This window comes from Benincasa hispida, chromosome 2 (assembly GCF_009727055.1).
Source record: "Benincasa hispida cultivar B227 chromosome 2, ASM972705v1, whole genome shotgun sequence".
Taxonomy (NCBI): Eukaryota; Viridiplantae; Streptophyta; class Magnoliopsida; order Cucurbitales; family Cucurbitaceae; genus Benincasa; species Benincasa hispida.
In genome coordinates, this window is record NC_052350.1 from 49,668,166 (window position 1) to 49,685,761 (window position 17,596).

General features: G+C 33.7%; 2 protein-coding genes across 5 annotated transcripts; one reads left to right on the plus strand and one right to left on the minus strand.

The window, feature by feature from the left end:
- Positions 1–2,371: 2,371 nt before the first annotated feature.
- On the minus strand, positions 2,372–5,454 carry LOC120070932. 4 transcript variants are annotated; one of them, XR_005480076.1, is made up of 4 exons: positions 5,134–5,448; positions 4,672–4,815; positions 2,717–2,982; positions 2,372–2,620 (listed from the first exon to the last, which is right to left on the minus strand). XR_005480076.1 is itself a non-coding variant. In XM_039022846.1 (4 exons), the coding sequence occupies exons 2-4, from the start codon at positions 4,802–4,804 to the stop codon at positions 2,612–2,614; spliced, it is 327 nt and encodes a 108-aa protein (XP_038878774.1). In that variant the 5' UTR covers positions 4,805–4,815; positions 5,329–5,454; the 3' UTR covers positions 2,372–2,611. The 4 variants fall into 4 exon arrangements, 3 of the variants coding, with proteins under 3 accessions (XP_038878774.1, XP_038878773.1, XP_038878772.1); XM_039022846.1 differs by having other exon boundaries at positions 2,717–2,901; positions 5,329–5,454; XM_039022845.1 differs by having other exon boundaries at positions 2,717–2,901; positions 5,280–5,448.
- A 9,663-nt stretch (positions 5,455–15,117) lies between these two features.
- On the plus strand, positions 15,118–17,459 carry LOC120070996 (growth-regulating factor 1). The gene is made up of 3 exons (XM_039022974.1): positions 15,118–16,146; positions 16,217–16,601; positions 16,696–17,459. Exons 1-3 carry the CDS (start codon positions 15,963–15,965, stop codon positions 17,114–17,116), a joined length of 990 nt encoding a protein of 329 aa, XP_038878902.1. The 5' UTR covers positions 15,118–15,962; the 3' UTR covers positions 17,117–17,459.
- Positions 17,460–17,596: the final 137 nt, after the last annotated feature.

The window sequence follows — 17,596 nt, forward strand, 5'->3', positions numbered from 1 at the left end:
TTATTTTTTTTGAAAAAAAAAAGGTTGGAATGGAAGAGAAAGGAGAGACGGGGGAGAGAAAAATAGATAGGAGTTAGGGTAGGAGAGAGAAATATGAATATATGTATGAAAATGAAATATATATATAGATACACGTGTGTGAGAGAGAAATTAGTTTGAAAACTATAAAATTTAGATCCATTTGGTAATTATTTGATTTTTTTACTTTTAAAAATTAAGTTTATAGATACTATTTCCACTCTCAAATTTCTTCTTTTATTATCTACTTTCTATCAATGATTTAAAAAATCAAGTCAAATTTTGATAACTAAAAAAAATAGATTTTAAAAACTTGTTTTTAGAATTTGGAATTTGACTAAGAATTCAACTATTGTACTTAAGAAAGATGCAAATTATTATAAGAAATGGGGAGAAAATAAGCTTAATTTTCAAAAACAAAATGATTATCTAACAAGGTCTTAAATGTCACTAACGTCAAAATTTGGCACATTCAAATATTAACCATCCAAGTTAATTCTTTTTTGTGGAATTTAAATTTGAAAAAATAAGGGAAGATAACTACAAGATAATGTAGATTTGAGTTCGAATAAATCAAGGTGTCAACTAATCATTGATCCAATCAACTAATTTATGTAGATAAGAAATAATCTATCTCATCCAATTCTAAGAGGAAAAGGTAAGTTTCATGTCATTCTCTCTATAAATACAATATTGTAACTCGATATGAGGTAACTTACTTCTGAGATATTAAAACCTCGTTTTGAACTTAAATTTCTGGCTTATTTCTCATTTTATGTTTTTCCATCTTTGACTTTGACATCAAAGCCATTTTTCTTTATTTTAAGAGTTTTCTCTTTTCAAAATTAAAAATTACACAATGTTACAGTAATTCCAAGAACATAAAATAAAATACATATAGTAAAAGAATAGAACAAGACATAAGGTTTGGTAAACCAGTTTGGTGCAATACTACATATGTCTGGGAGGCAATATGCCTGAGGAAAGATATTTTCACTAATGAACAGTTAAACATTTACAACATTGTACTTATCTATAAATACAAAGCTTCTACAGTGACACACAAACAGTACTCTAACTTAGTGAATAATACTTAGGCTCCCCTTTAGGGTGAGAATCCCTCTCATTGATAGCTTTAATCCTTTCTTATTTCAAATGAAAACCATTTCACTTGATATACTTAGACTCCTCCTAAGTGCGAGAATGTCTTCTCATGTAAAAGACAATGCTCCAATGTGATTAAGAGAAACAACTTAAAATCTTCAGAACTTCCAATTTCACAATCGCTCGGATTGACATACTTCTTGTTTTTTGACAAAACACAAGATACGACTCGAATCTTCTTCAAAAGTGGTAACTCTAAAATGAACAATACAAACACTTAAATATGCACAGAAAAAAGGAACAATCATACCATTACCAAAATTAGTCAAGCCTCAAATAACGAAAAAAATCTTAAGAAGAAACACACATGATTTTTTAGATAAGGAAAGAATTTTCAGATAGAAACTATATCGTGTAAGACATCCAGTAGAATAACTCATGGGACAAGATGAAAGACAAGATTACTAACATCTACGACACACCAAAAGAAATAGTCAACATGGAAGCATTAAGAGTTGATACTTTCATTTATTAATTACTATGGTCCATGTCATTAATAGATTTTTTGTTCAAAAAAAAAATTTGATCCCTAAATTTTCATAGAAGTATTTAGTTATTGAACTTTAGTTGGCAATAATTTAGTCCCTGTACACTTACATTTATAAAAATTTAATCCCTATATTTTGAAATTTATAAAAAAAAAAAAAAATTAGACTTACATGAGAAATCTTTCAAAATTGTCCATTTTTATTATGTGTCCTTTATATTAAACAAAAATGATTCTCGATAAATTTATAGATCAATATTTGTAAGAAATTCATTAAATCTTAATAATACTTTTCACAATAAGACTAAATTGTTACAAATTGTAAAGTAAATAGACTAAATTGTTATTTTATGATGTAGCTTAAGTAGTTTCAAGGAATAAACCTCCAAGAACCAATCATATGAATCTTTCATTAAAGTGATTAGGGGTGGAATCAGTTCGATTCGGTTCGGTTTAGAGATCAAACCGAACCGAATTAATTTATATATAAAACCGAAACAAATAGTAAATCGGTTTCTTCTTCTTTTTTCTTCTTATTTTTAAACCTTTTTTGTGTTTATTCTATCTTTTATTTTCCTTCTTCCTTCCACTTTCTCTTGCCTTTTATTTTCCTTCTTCCTTTTTTTGCAATTTGTATATTCTCTTTTTTTATTTTACAAATTTTTCTAAACATAATTTAAATATCAATCCACAATAAGAACATGTCCAAATGACTACAAGAAAAAGTTAAAAACTAAAACGTTCTCCAAAGTACACAATATACAAATTTCAAACAACTATCTTCAAAGTTTAAGTAACATAAAAGCAAATAACAAGCCAAACACTTAATAATAACATAGTAACATATTCCAAAAGTCCAATCAATACAAACAAATTTGTTCGCTTGTCAATCATTATTCTCCTTCTCCTTGTTTTTTGCATTTGCCGCTCCGTTCAATCCTGTTATGAAGACTAAGAAACAAATTATAAACTTGTTAGTAGTTACTATAATAAATATATGAATAAATATGTTAAGAAAATACATAAATATGTTTAGAATATACGAACCTTCCTCTTCATCTTCAATTTTCTCCAAGTATTGTCGTAAACCAATGCTAATTTGTTCAGAACGTAACCAGTTTTGTGTACATAGTTTTGTGCACATACAAGTGCCTCAACAGTGGTTGGAGATAATGAGGTACGAAAAGGATCGATTACTCTCCCACTAGTGCTGAATGCGGAATCAGAAGCAACTGTAGATACCGAAACTGCTAAAAGATCTCGTGCAATTTTGCTAAGAATATTATATCTGGAAGAATTCCCCTTCCATCAATCTAAGATATCAAAGTTATCCTCACGTTTAACACGAGGCTCCAATAAGTAAATATCAACTTCTGAATCCACACTTTGCAAATCATCTTCATCCAAATCTTTAAAATTAAAACGGAAAACCTCTGAAGCACTTGCACTTGTAGTTCTAAATGGAGAACTTTTAGTGGTACATGAAGATTGACCCCTATTAGCAACTGATAGTGACAAATTGTATTCATTGAACAATGCTCTCAAAACACCCTCTACCTTACTTCCTACGGATTTTGCCGCATCAACATCAAATAATTGATTTAGGCAATATAAAAAAAAAATCCATCTTATAACGAGGGTCCAAAACAAAGGCAACATACAAGAATAAATTTGTTCTATCTTTTTTTTCCCAATACTTATCAAACTTTTCTTGCATTTTCGTTGTCATTTCTTGCAAAAGCACATCATTAGGACCAGTTGCACTTGAATATTTTTTTATGCAATTCTGAACAATATTAATCTCATGGAAGACTGTATTGGAAGTAATATACAAAGACCCTGAAAGCCTAACAATTACTTCATAGAACACTAACAAGAATTTGGTAAATATTCTCGCAATTTCCCAATCCCTAGTGGTTGGTTTTTCCTCCTCATTCATGTAGACTGTGTCGTAATCTTCTAACCTCTCAAATGTATTTTCAAATTTTACAGCTGCCTAAAGCATCAAATAAGTAGAATTCCATCTAGTTGGAACATTAAGACATAACATACTTTTACTATCTATGTTCTCCTCTTTGATACACTTCTTAAATGTGGAAAGTCGAGCAGTAGAAGATCTAACAAACCTCACAGCATCTCAAATTCGAACCAATGAATGATTAACATCTTTTAGGTCATCGCATACAATTAATTTCAATATATGTGCACAACATCGAACATGCAAGAATTCACCATCTAACACCAACCCATGTTTAAAACGCTTCTTCAAATAAGCAATGGCAGTATCATTTGACGAAGCATTATCAACTGTCAATGTCATAACCCTTTCAATACCCCACTGTTGTAGACATTTCTCAACCTCTTTTTCTATCGTCTCCCCTCTATGATTGTCAATTTGAGTGAAATTAAGAATTCTCTTATGTAATTTCCAGTCTTTATTAATAAAGTGTGCAGTCAAAACTAAATAGTTCATATTTTAGATTGATGACCACGTATTGGTTGTGAGTGACACTCTATATCCTTCTTTCACAAAAATGTCTTTCAACATCTCTTTCGTGCTATCATATATTCCCAAAATATCCTTAGCAATTGTTTTTCGAGAAGGAAGAACAAAATTAGGTTCTACTAACGTCAAAGTCCCATTCACAAACCTCTTAAATCCTTGGTTCTCCACGAATTTAAATGGCAACTCATTTATTACAATCATCTCAACAAGTAGTTTCCGAGCACTCTCAATAGTAAACATCTTATAACTAACGGATGAATATAAACTATCTCCAATACTTTCATTCTTCTTAACGGCCAACTTACTTTGTGTTACATCTAACTTACACTTCTTAATCTGATAAGAATTTTTTTTACAGTAGTTTTCAATATGCATTCTCATAGTTGAATTTCCATTCCTTCTAGGATGACATGCATACACCATACCACAATAGTTACATTTAGCATGTGGATCATCATCACTATATTTAGAACATTTAGTAAAGTAGATCACATACCATAGATGATTTTTTCCTCTTTCTTCCATTTGCATTTTGAAACTGTCTCCTCACTTTCATCTTTTCGTGGTGGTGTTGGTGGTGGCATCACAACAACATCATCATTGGAATCGTTGCTCTTGCTCAAGCTCATTATGATGATACCTATAAAGGGGAAAATAGAGAGAAAACTTATTACCATCAAATAAATGAGATTAAAATTCTATGAAAATCATTTACTTAAACTCAAAATTCAAATATTCCATTCCCTCCTTCGGCCTCCACCACATATTCCTTTTTTTATTATTTAAAGAAAATTTTAAAATTCAAACATAAAGTCAAGTGAAAAAAAACTAGGAAACAGAAACTTGAATGTCAAACGGAATGGGTGGAAAGAAATTGGAATCTTCTGTGGAGATCGTCGATGTCAAGGGAGAAGGAGAACTGATGGAAGGTGAAGAGATGGAAGCTGAAACGTGAAACCTGAACGGAGGGAAATGGAATCGGAACCGTCGTCGTCGACGTTGAGGGAAGGAGGGAGAACTAGGGGAAGGTGAAGACTGAAGAGATAAAGACGAAGAGATGGTTATTGAACGGCGAACGTGAATGGCTGAGGCTGAAGACGAAACCTGAGGTCGTGAACGTCGAGTGACAACTGAGGGAAGGTGAAGCTGAAACCTGAGGCTAAGGTCTTGAACGCGAACGGCGAACAGCTGAGGCTAAAGATGAAAAGATGAAATTGAATGACAAACGCGAATGGTTGAGGCTAAAGTGAAAACGAAGAGATGAAATACGTGAGGGCCCGACCCTAAACTATATTATATATATATATATATTATATATATATATATATATATATATATATATATATATATTTATTTATTTAATTTTTATATTTATATTAAACGGTTTTGGTTCGGTTTAGGAATCGGTTTTCAAACTTGGAATCGAACCGAACCGTTTAAATTCGATTTTAACATTCCAACGAACCGCATCAAACCAAATTTTTCGATTTTGTTGATAAATCGGTTCGGTTCTATTCGATTTTGCAAATTGATTCGGTTTATGCAATTTTGCTATCCACCCCTAAAAGTGATAAATTGTTTCGTACCCGAGGGGAAAAATCCTATTTATAGATTTTTATTACAAGTAGAGGTAAAAAGGAAAATAAGCTGGTCGAAGAAGTATGGCCTCACCAACCTCCTAAATCTTGAACATGAATATTCGAATTAAAGAACTTAAGAAAATATATGGAAAAGAATCGGGTAATATGAAATTGTTAAGAAATAAAGGTTTGGAATATATGGGTTGAGAGAAATTGGTTGCACAAAACATAGAGCTCGTCGGAGAAGGTGCTTCCCATCACCTTCAACCATGGGTTCCACTTCATGAGTATCACTTTCTTCTTCATCTTCCTTCAGATCGGATCGCACAATCTCGAGGTCGGAGGTACTAAAATTTTCTTCCCTTATAACTTCCACGCAACCGATTGGAACTAGGGTTTTAAAGTTTTTAATCCCTTCGCCCATGGTCGCATACTTCTTCAATATCATATTTTCTCTATCTTAATTGTTTTCATTTTCTTCAATTTTGTTGATTACATGGGTCTCAATGAGATTTTTCCTAAAATTGTCGTCGAGATTTTCTATTTCGAAAGTTTCCAACTGAGATTTCTTTTCTTCAGTATGCAAACTCAATTATTCTTGAATTCCTACAAATGATTTGATATTTGAACTAAACTTTAGGTCATTTTTCTCAATGAACATTGAACTTCTTTTGTTATTTTCTTTACATTCTCCAATGCTATAGGATCAAAGTAGTCATTTTGTTGGGTTCTTGAGTATGTTTTATCTCATAATATGTATAGGACTTATTCTTTTGTTTTCTTGAATAGGAACCAATCAACCTTTCTTGGTCATGTTTCTTAACCAAAAGAGTAATTTCAGGCCTTGAACGTTCTTCTTTGATTGTAAAAATTCATTCTCGATGATTTTTTAACTTTCTTATTTCTTAACTTGAATTTTAAAGGGTTCACCCTAAATATATGTAGGTTTTTTTGCAACAAACACAACACTCAAAGTTCCCTTTTATGATCGTTGTCGCCAAAATTATTTTAGTTTTCCACTGGCGGCTATCAACATTGGCCCAGGCAATTATTCTGATACCAAATTGATGTGGCCTAAAGAGATAAAAGGAGAATTCTCTCCAATATTCAATCAAAGTCTTTATTATTTACTAAAGCTTAAAGATTAAATTGTTATCGATTTGAAAGTGTTGGAAATGGCAGGACCCTCAGAACGACGAATAGTGAACCATCAAGGCACGATGGTCAAGCGAAGAGAAAAAACCTGCAAAATATAAACTCATTATAGACTGAGTTGCAGAGCTTGCTCTCTTTAAGACGTTTCGCAGCTGTCTAAGTGTGCAAGCAGGTCAAAAAAATGTCATGTCGTCCCCAGGATAAAACAGCCAAATGAAAACCGATCGGAATATGCATCGTTACCGACCAGAACATACACCCTTTATAAACTCACTGTTCGGAAAGCTAAGATGGAGAAGGAGAGGAAAAATGAAGTGGAAAATGAAAAATTAATTATGTTTGTCGAACTGCTGAAGGTCACGCCTTTTTTTTGTTAAAAATAATAAATAATATAATAAAATAATATTTTTATTAAAATTAATCATCACACACACGTCTCGCCCGCCCGAGCGGACGAACAATGACGCGCGTGTGAGACATCCACCGAACCCACATTGGTCTATCTTCTCATTCCCTCCAAAACACGGGTACCCCTTGGGACCCAAACCCAAAACATAAGATTGGAGTACATAAAGAAGACTTCCAACACCAAATTTTCCAATGTGGGATTCTCCAACCATAAAGTTGGTTCCCTCTTGTTTTGAAAAGTTAAATTTTCACCCAACAATCCCCCACTTGGAAATTTAAACAAAAAATAAAAAGAGAGAAGATTTCGATCGAGTAGTTTCAGTCTATACAACACTGTGCATAAGTAAAGGTGTCTTACGACTTGAACCTTTACATAGTGTAGATGATTCGGAATATACTAGAGTAACCCTTGGTTTTAAACTCTATCTCTAGCAGCATCTCACATAGAGTGTTATTAGGGTGTAGTACGAAAGCCCGTGCTTTAAGGCCTAGCACGTGAATCCCAGTTTAGTGAATGCTCTAGAGAGTTTGTCTAAAAACTCCATAGGAAGCGGCCCTCACTTCCACATTCACACAGGTGAGTCTATCAAGAGTATTCATGTAACAAGGTACCCCACTTGTCATCAAGTATAAATTTCATTAAGAACTGAGTTCAACCTTTCTTACGCTTCAGGATATCATGCTCAAACTTTAAGTCATAGGAATGGAACTCTGTGTTTGGTTTAGCATGATTCACTGTATATCACTCATGATCAGTTATTACCCGTTGAACCTGTTTCTTGGGATTTCAAGTCTATAGGTTGGGTTTTCCTCACTGTGATTCATCTTTCGATAGGCATGAGTCCCATCCTTTTTGAGGTTTTGAAAACCTTTTCTCTGGCCAGTCCTTTCGTCAAAGGATCTGCCAAATTTTCATCAGTTTGTATGTGATCCACTCTAACTGTACCAATAGTGAGAAGCTCTCTAATGATATTGTGCTTACAACGTATTTGACATCTCTTTCCGTTGTAGTAACGGTTCTGAACTTTTGCGATTGCTGCAGTACTATCGCAATGGATCAATATGGCTGGTACTAGATTTTCCCATAAGGGAATCTCTTATAGCAGACTTCTAAGCTAGCCTGCTTCTTCACTAGTTGTCGCTAGTGCTATCATTTCTGACTCCATCGTAAATTGGGCTAAAATAGTCAGTTTCTTGAACTTTCAAGAGACAGCTCCGCCAGCTATATTAAAGATATAGCCACTTGTAACCTTTGAATCATCCGAAAGAGAGTTCCAATCAGCATTGCTGAACCCTTTCAAGACAGCGGGAAACTTTTGATAATGTAATCCTAGGTTTTGGGTTTTCTTCAAGTATCTCATGACTCTTTTTATAGCATCTCAATGCTCTTTACTAGGTCTACTTGTAAACCTGCAAAGTAATCCTACAGCGTAAACTATGTCAGGCCTAGTGTAGTCGACAGCGTATCTAAGACTGCCTATGATGCTCGGATAATCAGATTGATTAACACTGTCACTAGTGTTCTTGAACAACTTGACCGTAGGGTCATGAGGAGTACGGGCTAGTTTACACTCAAAGTAATTATATTTCTTTAGAATCTTTTCTATATAGTGAGATTGATCCAAAGAAATTCCCTTTTCATACCTTTTTACTTTTATGCCTAAGATTACACTAGCTTCTCCTAAGTCTTTCATGTCGAAGTTCACACTCAATATTGATTTTACGTCATTTATGACGTGCAAGTTCAACCCAAAGATCAATAAATCATCTACATATAAACACAAGATAGTGCAGAGGTTATTATCAAACTTATAATAGATGCATTTGTCACTTTCATTGACCTTGAAACCTTTAGATAGGATAAGGTTGTCAAATTTTTCATGTCGTTGCTTAGGAGCTTGTTTTAATCCATAGAGAGATTTGTCTAATTTGCACATCTTATTTTCTTGACCATAGACAACAAAACCCTCAGGTTGTTCCATGTAAATCTCTTCTTCAAGTTCACTGTTTAGGAAAGTGGTTTTTACATCCATATGATGTACTACAAGATTATAAAAGGCCGCGAGAGAGAACAGGACATGGATAGAGGTAATTCTAGTGACAGGAGAGAAGGTGTCAAAGTAATCTATGTTTTCTCTTTGTCTATAGCCCTTTGCTACTAACCTAGCTTTAAATTTATCGACATTCCCATCAGGTCTAAGTTTCCTTCTCGAGATCCATTTGCACCCTATTACCTTACATCCTAGGGGAGATCTACTAAGTGCCAAGTTCTATTTGACTTAAGTGAGTCCATCTCATCATAGGTTGGCATCTACTGAGGACAGAGCAGCCCTCAAATCTTTAGGGTCTTCTTCTACATTGTAGGTCAGGAATTCATTTCCGAAATCTTTGACGGTTCTAACTTTTTTGCTTCTTCTAGATTCTTGGTCAGTTTCCTCTCTAGGGTTAGGATTTCTAATTAGGGTTATACTACTTGATCCAGAGCCCCCACTATTCCTTGATTTAAAGAGAAATCTATCTTCAAAGAAGTCGACATCATTTGACTCAATGATCACTTGATTCCCTAGATCATAGAACCTGTAGGCTTTACTATTTAAGGCATAACCTATAAAGACACTCGTAAGCTCTACTAGCCAACTTTCTCCTTTTTGGGTCAAGAATCCTTACAAAGGCTAGACAACCCCAAGTTCTAAAGTAAGACAAGTTTGGTTTCTTATTCTTGAGAATTTCGTAAGGCGAAGTTTTGTTTTTAGATTTTGGTATTCTATTTAGGACATAACACACGGTGAGGATGATTTCACCCCACTAATAAGACACGGCTCCTGAACTAAGTAAAATAGCAACTACTAGCTCAGCTAAAATTCTATTTTTCCTTTCGGCTTTTTCGTTCATTTTAGGAGAATAAAGTGCGGTCTTTTCGTGTATTATTCTATGTGAGTTAAAAAAAAACTCATTAAAACTGTCTGAGTCGTACTCGGTTCCCCTATCACTACAAAGTCTTTTAACCTTTCTATTAAAATGATTCTCTATTTCAGAAACAAAAAGTTTGAACGCATCAAAAGCATCACTTTTGTTTTTCAGTAAGTATACAAAAGTAAAATCAGAGCGGTCGTCAATAAAAGTAATGAAATATCTTTTACTGTTCCGAGTCAAGATGCCATCAAATTCACAAACATTAGAATGAATCGAATCTAGAGGCTCAGAATTCCTAAGTATAGATTTATGCAGAGTTTTAGTAAGTTTAGCCTGACTACAATACTCGCATTTATCAAAATCATTAGTGGATAACTTAGGTATCATTTCCAGCCTAATCATGTTACTAATTAAATTTTTATTCACATGACAGAGTCTAGCATGTCAAATATTCATAGAATACAAAATATACACAGAAGATTTCATTTTATTAAAATCTAAATTTAATTTGAACACTCCCTCAATTGCATACCCTTTCCCTACAAATACATTATTTTTGGTAAGGGTATATAGGTCTGCCCCTATAGTTTGAGTAAACCCGGCTTTGTTGAGGAGATAGGCCGAAACGAAATTCTTTCTTATCTTCAGAGTGTGCAGAACGTCCTTCAACGTGAGGGTCTTTCCAGAGGTAAACTTCAGTTCCACCTCGCCGATTCCAGCAACTTTCATGGAGTGATGATCTCCCAACAGAATATTTGTATCCTTAGTTTCAGTATAAGTTTTAAATAGACTAAGGTCGTGACAGACATGGCGCATAGCACCATTGTCTATCCACCACCCTTCACAACCACCGACAAACACAAACGGAACAGAGCGCCAACGGAACATACACCCTTTCTAAACTCACTGCTCGAAAAGCTAAGATGGAGGAGGAGAGGAAAAATGAAGTGGGAAATGAAGAATTAATTCTGTCTGTCAAATTGCTGAAGGCCATGCCTTTTATAGGCCTTCAGCGTCGAACCGTAGGGAGCGAAAAAAGTTCTCTGCCTCAGAACGTGCGCGAACAGAACGGGATGTGCGGACGAACGCGGACAGAACAGACCGTTTCCTTCTTTTTTCGGTTAAAAAATAATAAAAATAAAATAATATTTTTATTAAAATTAATCATCACATGCGCCTTGCCATGCCCGACTGGTGGCGCATGTGTGGGACGTCCACTAAACCCACATTGGTCTATCTCCTCACTCCCTCCAAAACATGGGTACCCCTTAGGGCCCAAACCCAAAACACAAGATTGAAGTATATAAAAGAGACTTTCAACACTAAATTTTTCAATGTGAGATTCTCCAACCAAAAAAGTAGTTCCCTCTTGTTTTAAAAATTAAATTTTCACCCAATAGAAAGTATGAAGACTAAATTCTTATCGACTAAAATTTAGAAACCAAAAATATTTTTTTTAACAAACTTTTCTTTTTTTCATAGAAAAAACTTCATAAAACCAAAACTTTAAAGAGATGTTTAACATACAAGTTTGACATCTTAAACTGAAAAATGTTAAACACGAAAGATTAGACCGAAGAGTTTGAGTAACCGAGTTTTTTTAAAAAAATAAAATAAAATTATGTTTGAATCAAAAAGTTTAGAAGAATAATACCTAAAATTTGAGTGTAGTTTTAAAAAATTTTGGGTTAATGAAGTATTATATTTAATTGCATTCAATAAATAAATGGTTAGATTTTAAAGTAGTTTCAGTTTTCCATTTTAATTATTTTAACATAGTTAGAAAATTAGTTACCCACTTAACACAATGGCAGTTAATATCATCATCACATCAATGTCTTTTTCTTTTTCTTCGAGCAAACATCAATGTCTATCTTTTTACATTCAAAATTTTAGATAATTTATATCTCGTTTGATAATCGTTTTTTTTAGTTTTTTGTTTTTGAAAATTAAGCCTATATTTTCTTATTTTTTTTACCATAATTTGCATCTTTAAGTATAAGAGTTAAATTATTTGCCAAAATCTAAAAACAAAAACAAATTTCTAAAAAATTTTTTTTTTTAGTTTTCAAAATTTGGCTTGGTTTTTAAATATAGTGGTAGAAAGTAGATAATAAAACAAGAAATCTAGAGGTGGAAGGGGTGTTTGTAGGCTTAATTTCAAGAATTATAAACTAAAAACCAAATGATTATCAAACGGTGGCTTTAAAATTAGCTAACATCTTAAGGTTTATTGAAGGACCTCTAGTATGGTTAACTTTATTAAGGTAATACCAAGTCAAAATGAGCTTAGCTTAATGATATTGGAATGACCCTTGTTCCTAAAAGTTAAAGATTCAATCCTCCACCCCACAATTATTGTACTTAAAAGAGTGGTAAGAACAGCAAACTTATGTTTCCAATCCTACCAAGAAATTTTCAAACACTTATATTTACAAGTTCAGTCATGAACTTTCAAGTTTGTATTTAACAAATCTTTGAACTTTCAATTTTGTATTTAATAAGTCACTAAAATACAAAAGTGTATTTATTTTTAGTATCTAGTCTTTCTTTTTGCGTTGTATTTAATAAGTTATTAATGTATTTGACATCATTTTAAAATTTTGACTCGATTCAACACATAATTGAAAGGTTAGGTTTTGGTTAGATTCACAATCCACTCTTTTAAAATTCTAAGTATGTCAAAGACTCATTAGATATAAAGTTAGACAATTTAATGACCTGTGAGACTTTTTAAGGAGTGTTTAGTTTAAAAAGTTTGTGGGCCATATGATTAAAAAACATCAAATTGGTATCTTTTTAACTCCTTACAGCGTGTACTTCAAAAAAAATAAAAATTTCTTCAGACTCTACAACTTAACTCTTTGTTCAAAAAGTCCGATCAGCCCAACCTATCACAATCCAACTCGAACTGTATGGGTTGGGTTATTATTAAGTTTATGAATTGGATTGGGATGGATTGATTCATAGATTCACTTAAAATAACTCAAACTTATTATTAAGTTTTAAAAGTACGTTTTTATTACTTACAATATAATTACATATACATATACATTTTAATTTTACTTAATTTCATGATTTTCTTAGATTATTTATGCTCCAACAACTATTAAAAAAATACTTTTTAACAATTTAGAAAGAATTTCCATAATATGAATAAATATTGAGTTGCATAAAGATAATTAAATAAAAAAATTATATATAAACATGTTACTTATTTTTCAAACAAAAATTTAATAATGGCCTGAGTATCCCAACCCAAATGTTCTATGATTGAGTTGAGTTAAGTTCATTATTTAGGTTGAATAAACTTACAATCTAAACAATCGAATTTGATAAATAAAAATTAAAAATGAAAACAAAAAAATGTTCTAACTCAACCCAACCCACAAACACCTCAACTCTAAACACTCCTTTTAGTTAACATGACATACACTCAAGGATAATAACAAAAATCCCACAAGATTAAAGATCTCTTCAAACTCAATGACTTAACTCATTGCTACGAATTAGTGGTTGTTCAAAAAATGAGATGACCCGAAGAATCCAATAAACTCAATCCAACCCGTATAGTAAATTGGGTAAAATTGATTCATGTTCTTCTCAAGATAATAACAAAATCCCACAAGAAAGATGGTGAGGTGGAAAGGAAATGGGAAGGAAATAAAATAGAGAAAGGGAGGTGGTTTTTAACAGCAAAAGTAAGCCTGTCAAAGTTCAGAGTGGGGTCCTTTTTTCTTGTACCTTGAAAAGCTATATGCATGTGGTTTGAATCTGTCATTCATTCAGATTCAGATAGCAACTGTCCATAAAAACAGTAATTTTCTACAAGTGCCAAACTTGTAACACAAGCATCCAAACACATTACACTTTCTTCAAACAAAAACCCATCTAAATCCACTTCCTTTTCCTTCTGCCATTGCTGCTTTGAATGTGTTTCTCCCCATTTCTCAACCCTTCAACCTCATCATATAATGATAGGTTCTATCTTCTTAATCTAAAAATTTAAATTAAATTTTTAGAACTTAAATTAATTTAATATGGCATCAAAATAAGAATGTAAGTTCAAATACTACGATTTTGTTTCCTTCATATTTTGTACTTAATAGTTCACAAATAGTTGAACCACTTAAGTGTTGAGATGTATTAAATTGTTACATTTACTTCCGACCAACCACTTCAGAAGTTTTAGATCCGTTTCAATGGTTGAGTATAACCATTTACTTTCAACCAACCATTTCAAGAGCTTTAGATCCACTTCAGAAGTTGAGTTTGCATAGTCAAACTAAACCTTTTAAATTTTCAAAACTTGTGTTGATTTAATATGGTATCAAGACAAGTATAAGTTCAAACTCCTAATACGACAATGTTGTTTTCTTTATATTTCGTATTTAATAGTACACACACAAAAGTAAGTGTTGAAATATATTAATAGTTGCATTAACTTTCGACCTATCACTTCAGGAATTTTAGATCCACTTCGAAGTTGAGTTTGCGTAATCTAGATTTGCAGAACCGAAGATGTCCATCCGTTTGACGAAATATAAATGATAACCCCAAGTTTTTCAAACTCACCTCCCAACCTATGCAATTACTTTTACAAATCTAAACCATCAACCAAAACACAAGTCACATACACACAAGTTTTCTATACACTATTTTCTTTACACAAGACACAGTAAGGTTATTAAAATGGTAAATCAAATATCTTCCAAGAGTTTGGCAAGGTAAAAAGTGTCGAAATAAGGAAGGAAAAGAATCTCTAAGCAGCTAATAGAAAATTAGAGAGTAGATATGTATGAAGTGGTGAAATGTTAAAAGAGATCGGAGAGAACATCAACCAAAAAGTAATACTTGTGTAGTAACTGTAAAGTAGAAGGAAGCACGAAACAGTAAAGAAAGCACTTGGGAAACAAAACAAAGCAAATTTCAGTATCAGTCTGAAACACACAAGAGGAAAAGGATAAAAAGAGAAGAGTGTGTTTCTGTTTTTATCAGAACATAAAAGACCCTTCCCTGAGCAGCTGAATCACTCATTTTTATAAATTTCCAAAATTACAAAAAAGGTCAAATGGTAAGTGGGGGTTGCTGAGAAGGAGAAGTCTGCAAAATTCCGAGAGAAAAGTAAAAGAGATAGAAGCAGACAGTAAAAGCTCAAACCGTACAAACAATATATATATAAAATATCTTTTTTCTTTCTTTCTTCTTCTAAGGCATTGGCTTTCTGACACCAACTCTTTTGTGTCACATTTTATAATAAATTCTCTTAAATCTGTATTTACACTGTTATTTATTTCCCCCTGCTTTAGTTTGTGGGTTTCTGTAGAGATGTCAGAGACAAGAGCTGCAAAAAAAAAAAAGGGGGAAAAAAAAGGCAGTTTCCCTCCACAACCAGAAGTTACAGAGAGATGCAGTCATAATATGAAAACACTTGAACAGACAATAAGAGAGAGAGAGAGAGAGAGAGAGGTGGGCATGCAAGCACTATAATCAGAACCATTAGTTTACCCATGGCTGAAGATTCTGCAACCCAAATGGTCTATTAAATAAATATACAGTATCAGACTTGAGCAATACTCAGAGGGCTCTAGTAATAACCTAAACAGAGGAGGTTTCCCACACTCTTGCTTGGTTTCATCATCTTCCTTAGAGCTCTGTTCTGCCTGTCTTTTGAGGTTCTTGGTTGTTTTTCAACTGATATATAGACTCGTTTCTTTTATCTATTTTAAGTATGAGTACCAGAAATATGCTTCCTTTCACATCAGCTCAGTGGCAAGAGCTTGAACATCAAGCTCTCATCTTCAAATACATGGTTTCTGGTATCCCTATACCTCCTGATCTCCTCTTCAGTATTAAAAGAAGTGCTTTGGACTCTCCTTTCACTTCTAAGCCCTTCCCCCACCATCCTCAACATGGTAAATCAACATCCTTCCCTCTCTCTTTCTCTCTCTTTCTTCCTCTCTGAAATGTTTGTGTTTCATGCAGTTGGATGGAACTATTTGCAGATGAGTTTGGGGAGGAAAATAGACCCAGAACCAGGGAGGTGCAGGAGAACTGATGGGAAAAAGTGGAGATGTTCAAAAGAAGCATATCCAGATTCGAAATACTGTGAGAGACACATGCATAGAGGGAAAAATCGTTCAAGAAAGCCTGTGGATGTTTTGAAAACAACAGCAACAAACGACATAAACCACCTCTCAAATCCAGCATTTTCTTCCTTAAACAACAACTCATCCTTACTCTCCTATCGACCGTTCCCCGCTCATCAAATATCCTCAACTCCTAATGGGAATGGCATATCAACCAAAGACACCAATACCCTCTTGCTTCTTGAACCTGGTTCTTACTCGGACAGAAACCCAGATTACAGGTTTGTAGAACATTCTTCTCTTTGGAGTTGAAGTTTTAACATTACATATTGAGATTCTGAACTTTGTCCATCTTATGTCATTAAAACGAAGTAGGTACACTTACGGGCTAAAGGAGGATGTAGATGAACATGTTTTCTTCTCGCAAGAACCATCTGAAGTCACTGCGAGAACTGATTTCTCTTCGTCCATAGCTAATTCTCTGCAACTGACACCACTAACAATGAGTTGTTCTTCTCTATACCCAAAACAGAACAATAGCTCCTCTTTGCAGAGTGATCAATCATGTTATCAGCTTCATCAGAGCCTCACAGACCCTTTGAAGCAACAAAAGAGAGATGAATCACAGAAGACCATTCATCGATTCTTCGATGAATGGCCTCCAAAAGAAAGAGGATCATGGCTTGATTTCAACAATAAATCGTCAAATACTAGCTCAGTTTCCACCACTCGGCTCTCAATTTCCATTCCCACAGCTTCAAACGACTTCCCCATTTTCAGATCAAAAAATCCATAGTGAAACCTAGCCCCAAACTCCCAATTTTATTTTCTTTGACCTTTCTCTTTCTCTAAAGTTAGCTTGTTCCTGTGCAGTTTGTTCCTGTGCTTGATCTCCAGGGTGACCCCAGCTGTTCCTAGTTGAATTTTGTTTTGTTCCCAGGGATGTACTTCCCTGCTGAGTTTTCACCCCTTATTTTTTCTTATGTAGGGTGTGGTTGAATTGGGCCATGGGTTGTTTATTAAACGAATGTTCCATCTTTTTTGTGTACTTGTTGACTTTTCTACATCACTTCTTACGTAGGAGGTTTCTTATCACTTGGACAATGCTGCTAGACCATGGGGCTCAAACTTAGTGGAATAGTCTGCCTAAACTGATTATATTGAAGGGAAGATGATATAAAATTCAACTTCCCCAAAATCCATTTTCTTATACTTGTCCCAGCAACTAAATTGCATAAAGTAGGGAAAATATAGGCAATCTGCTGGTTACAAAAGT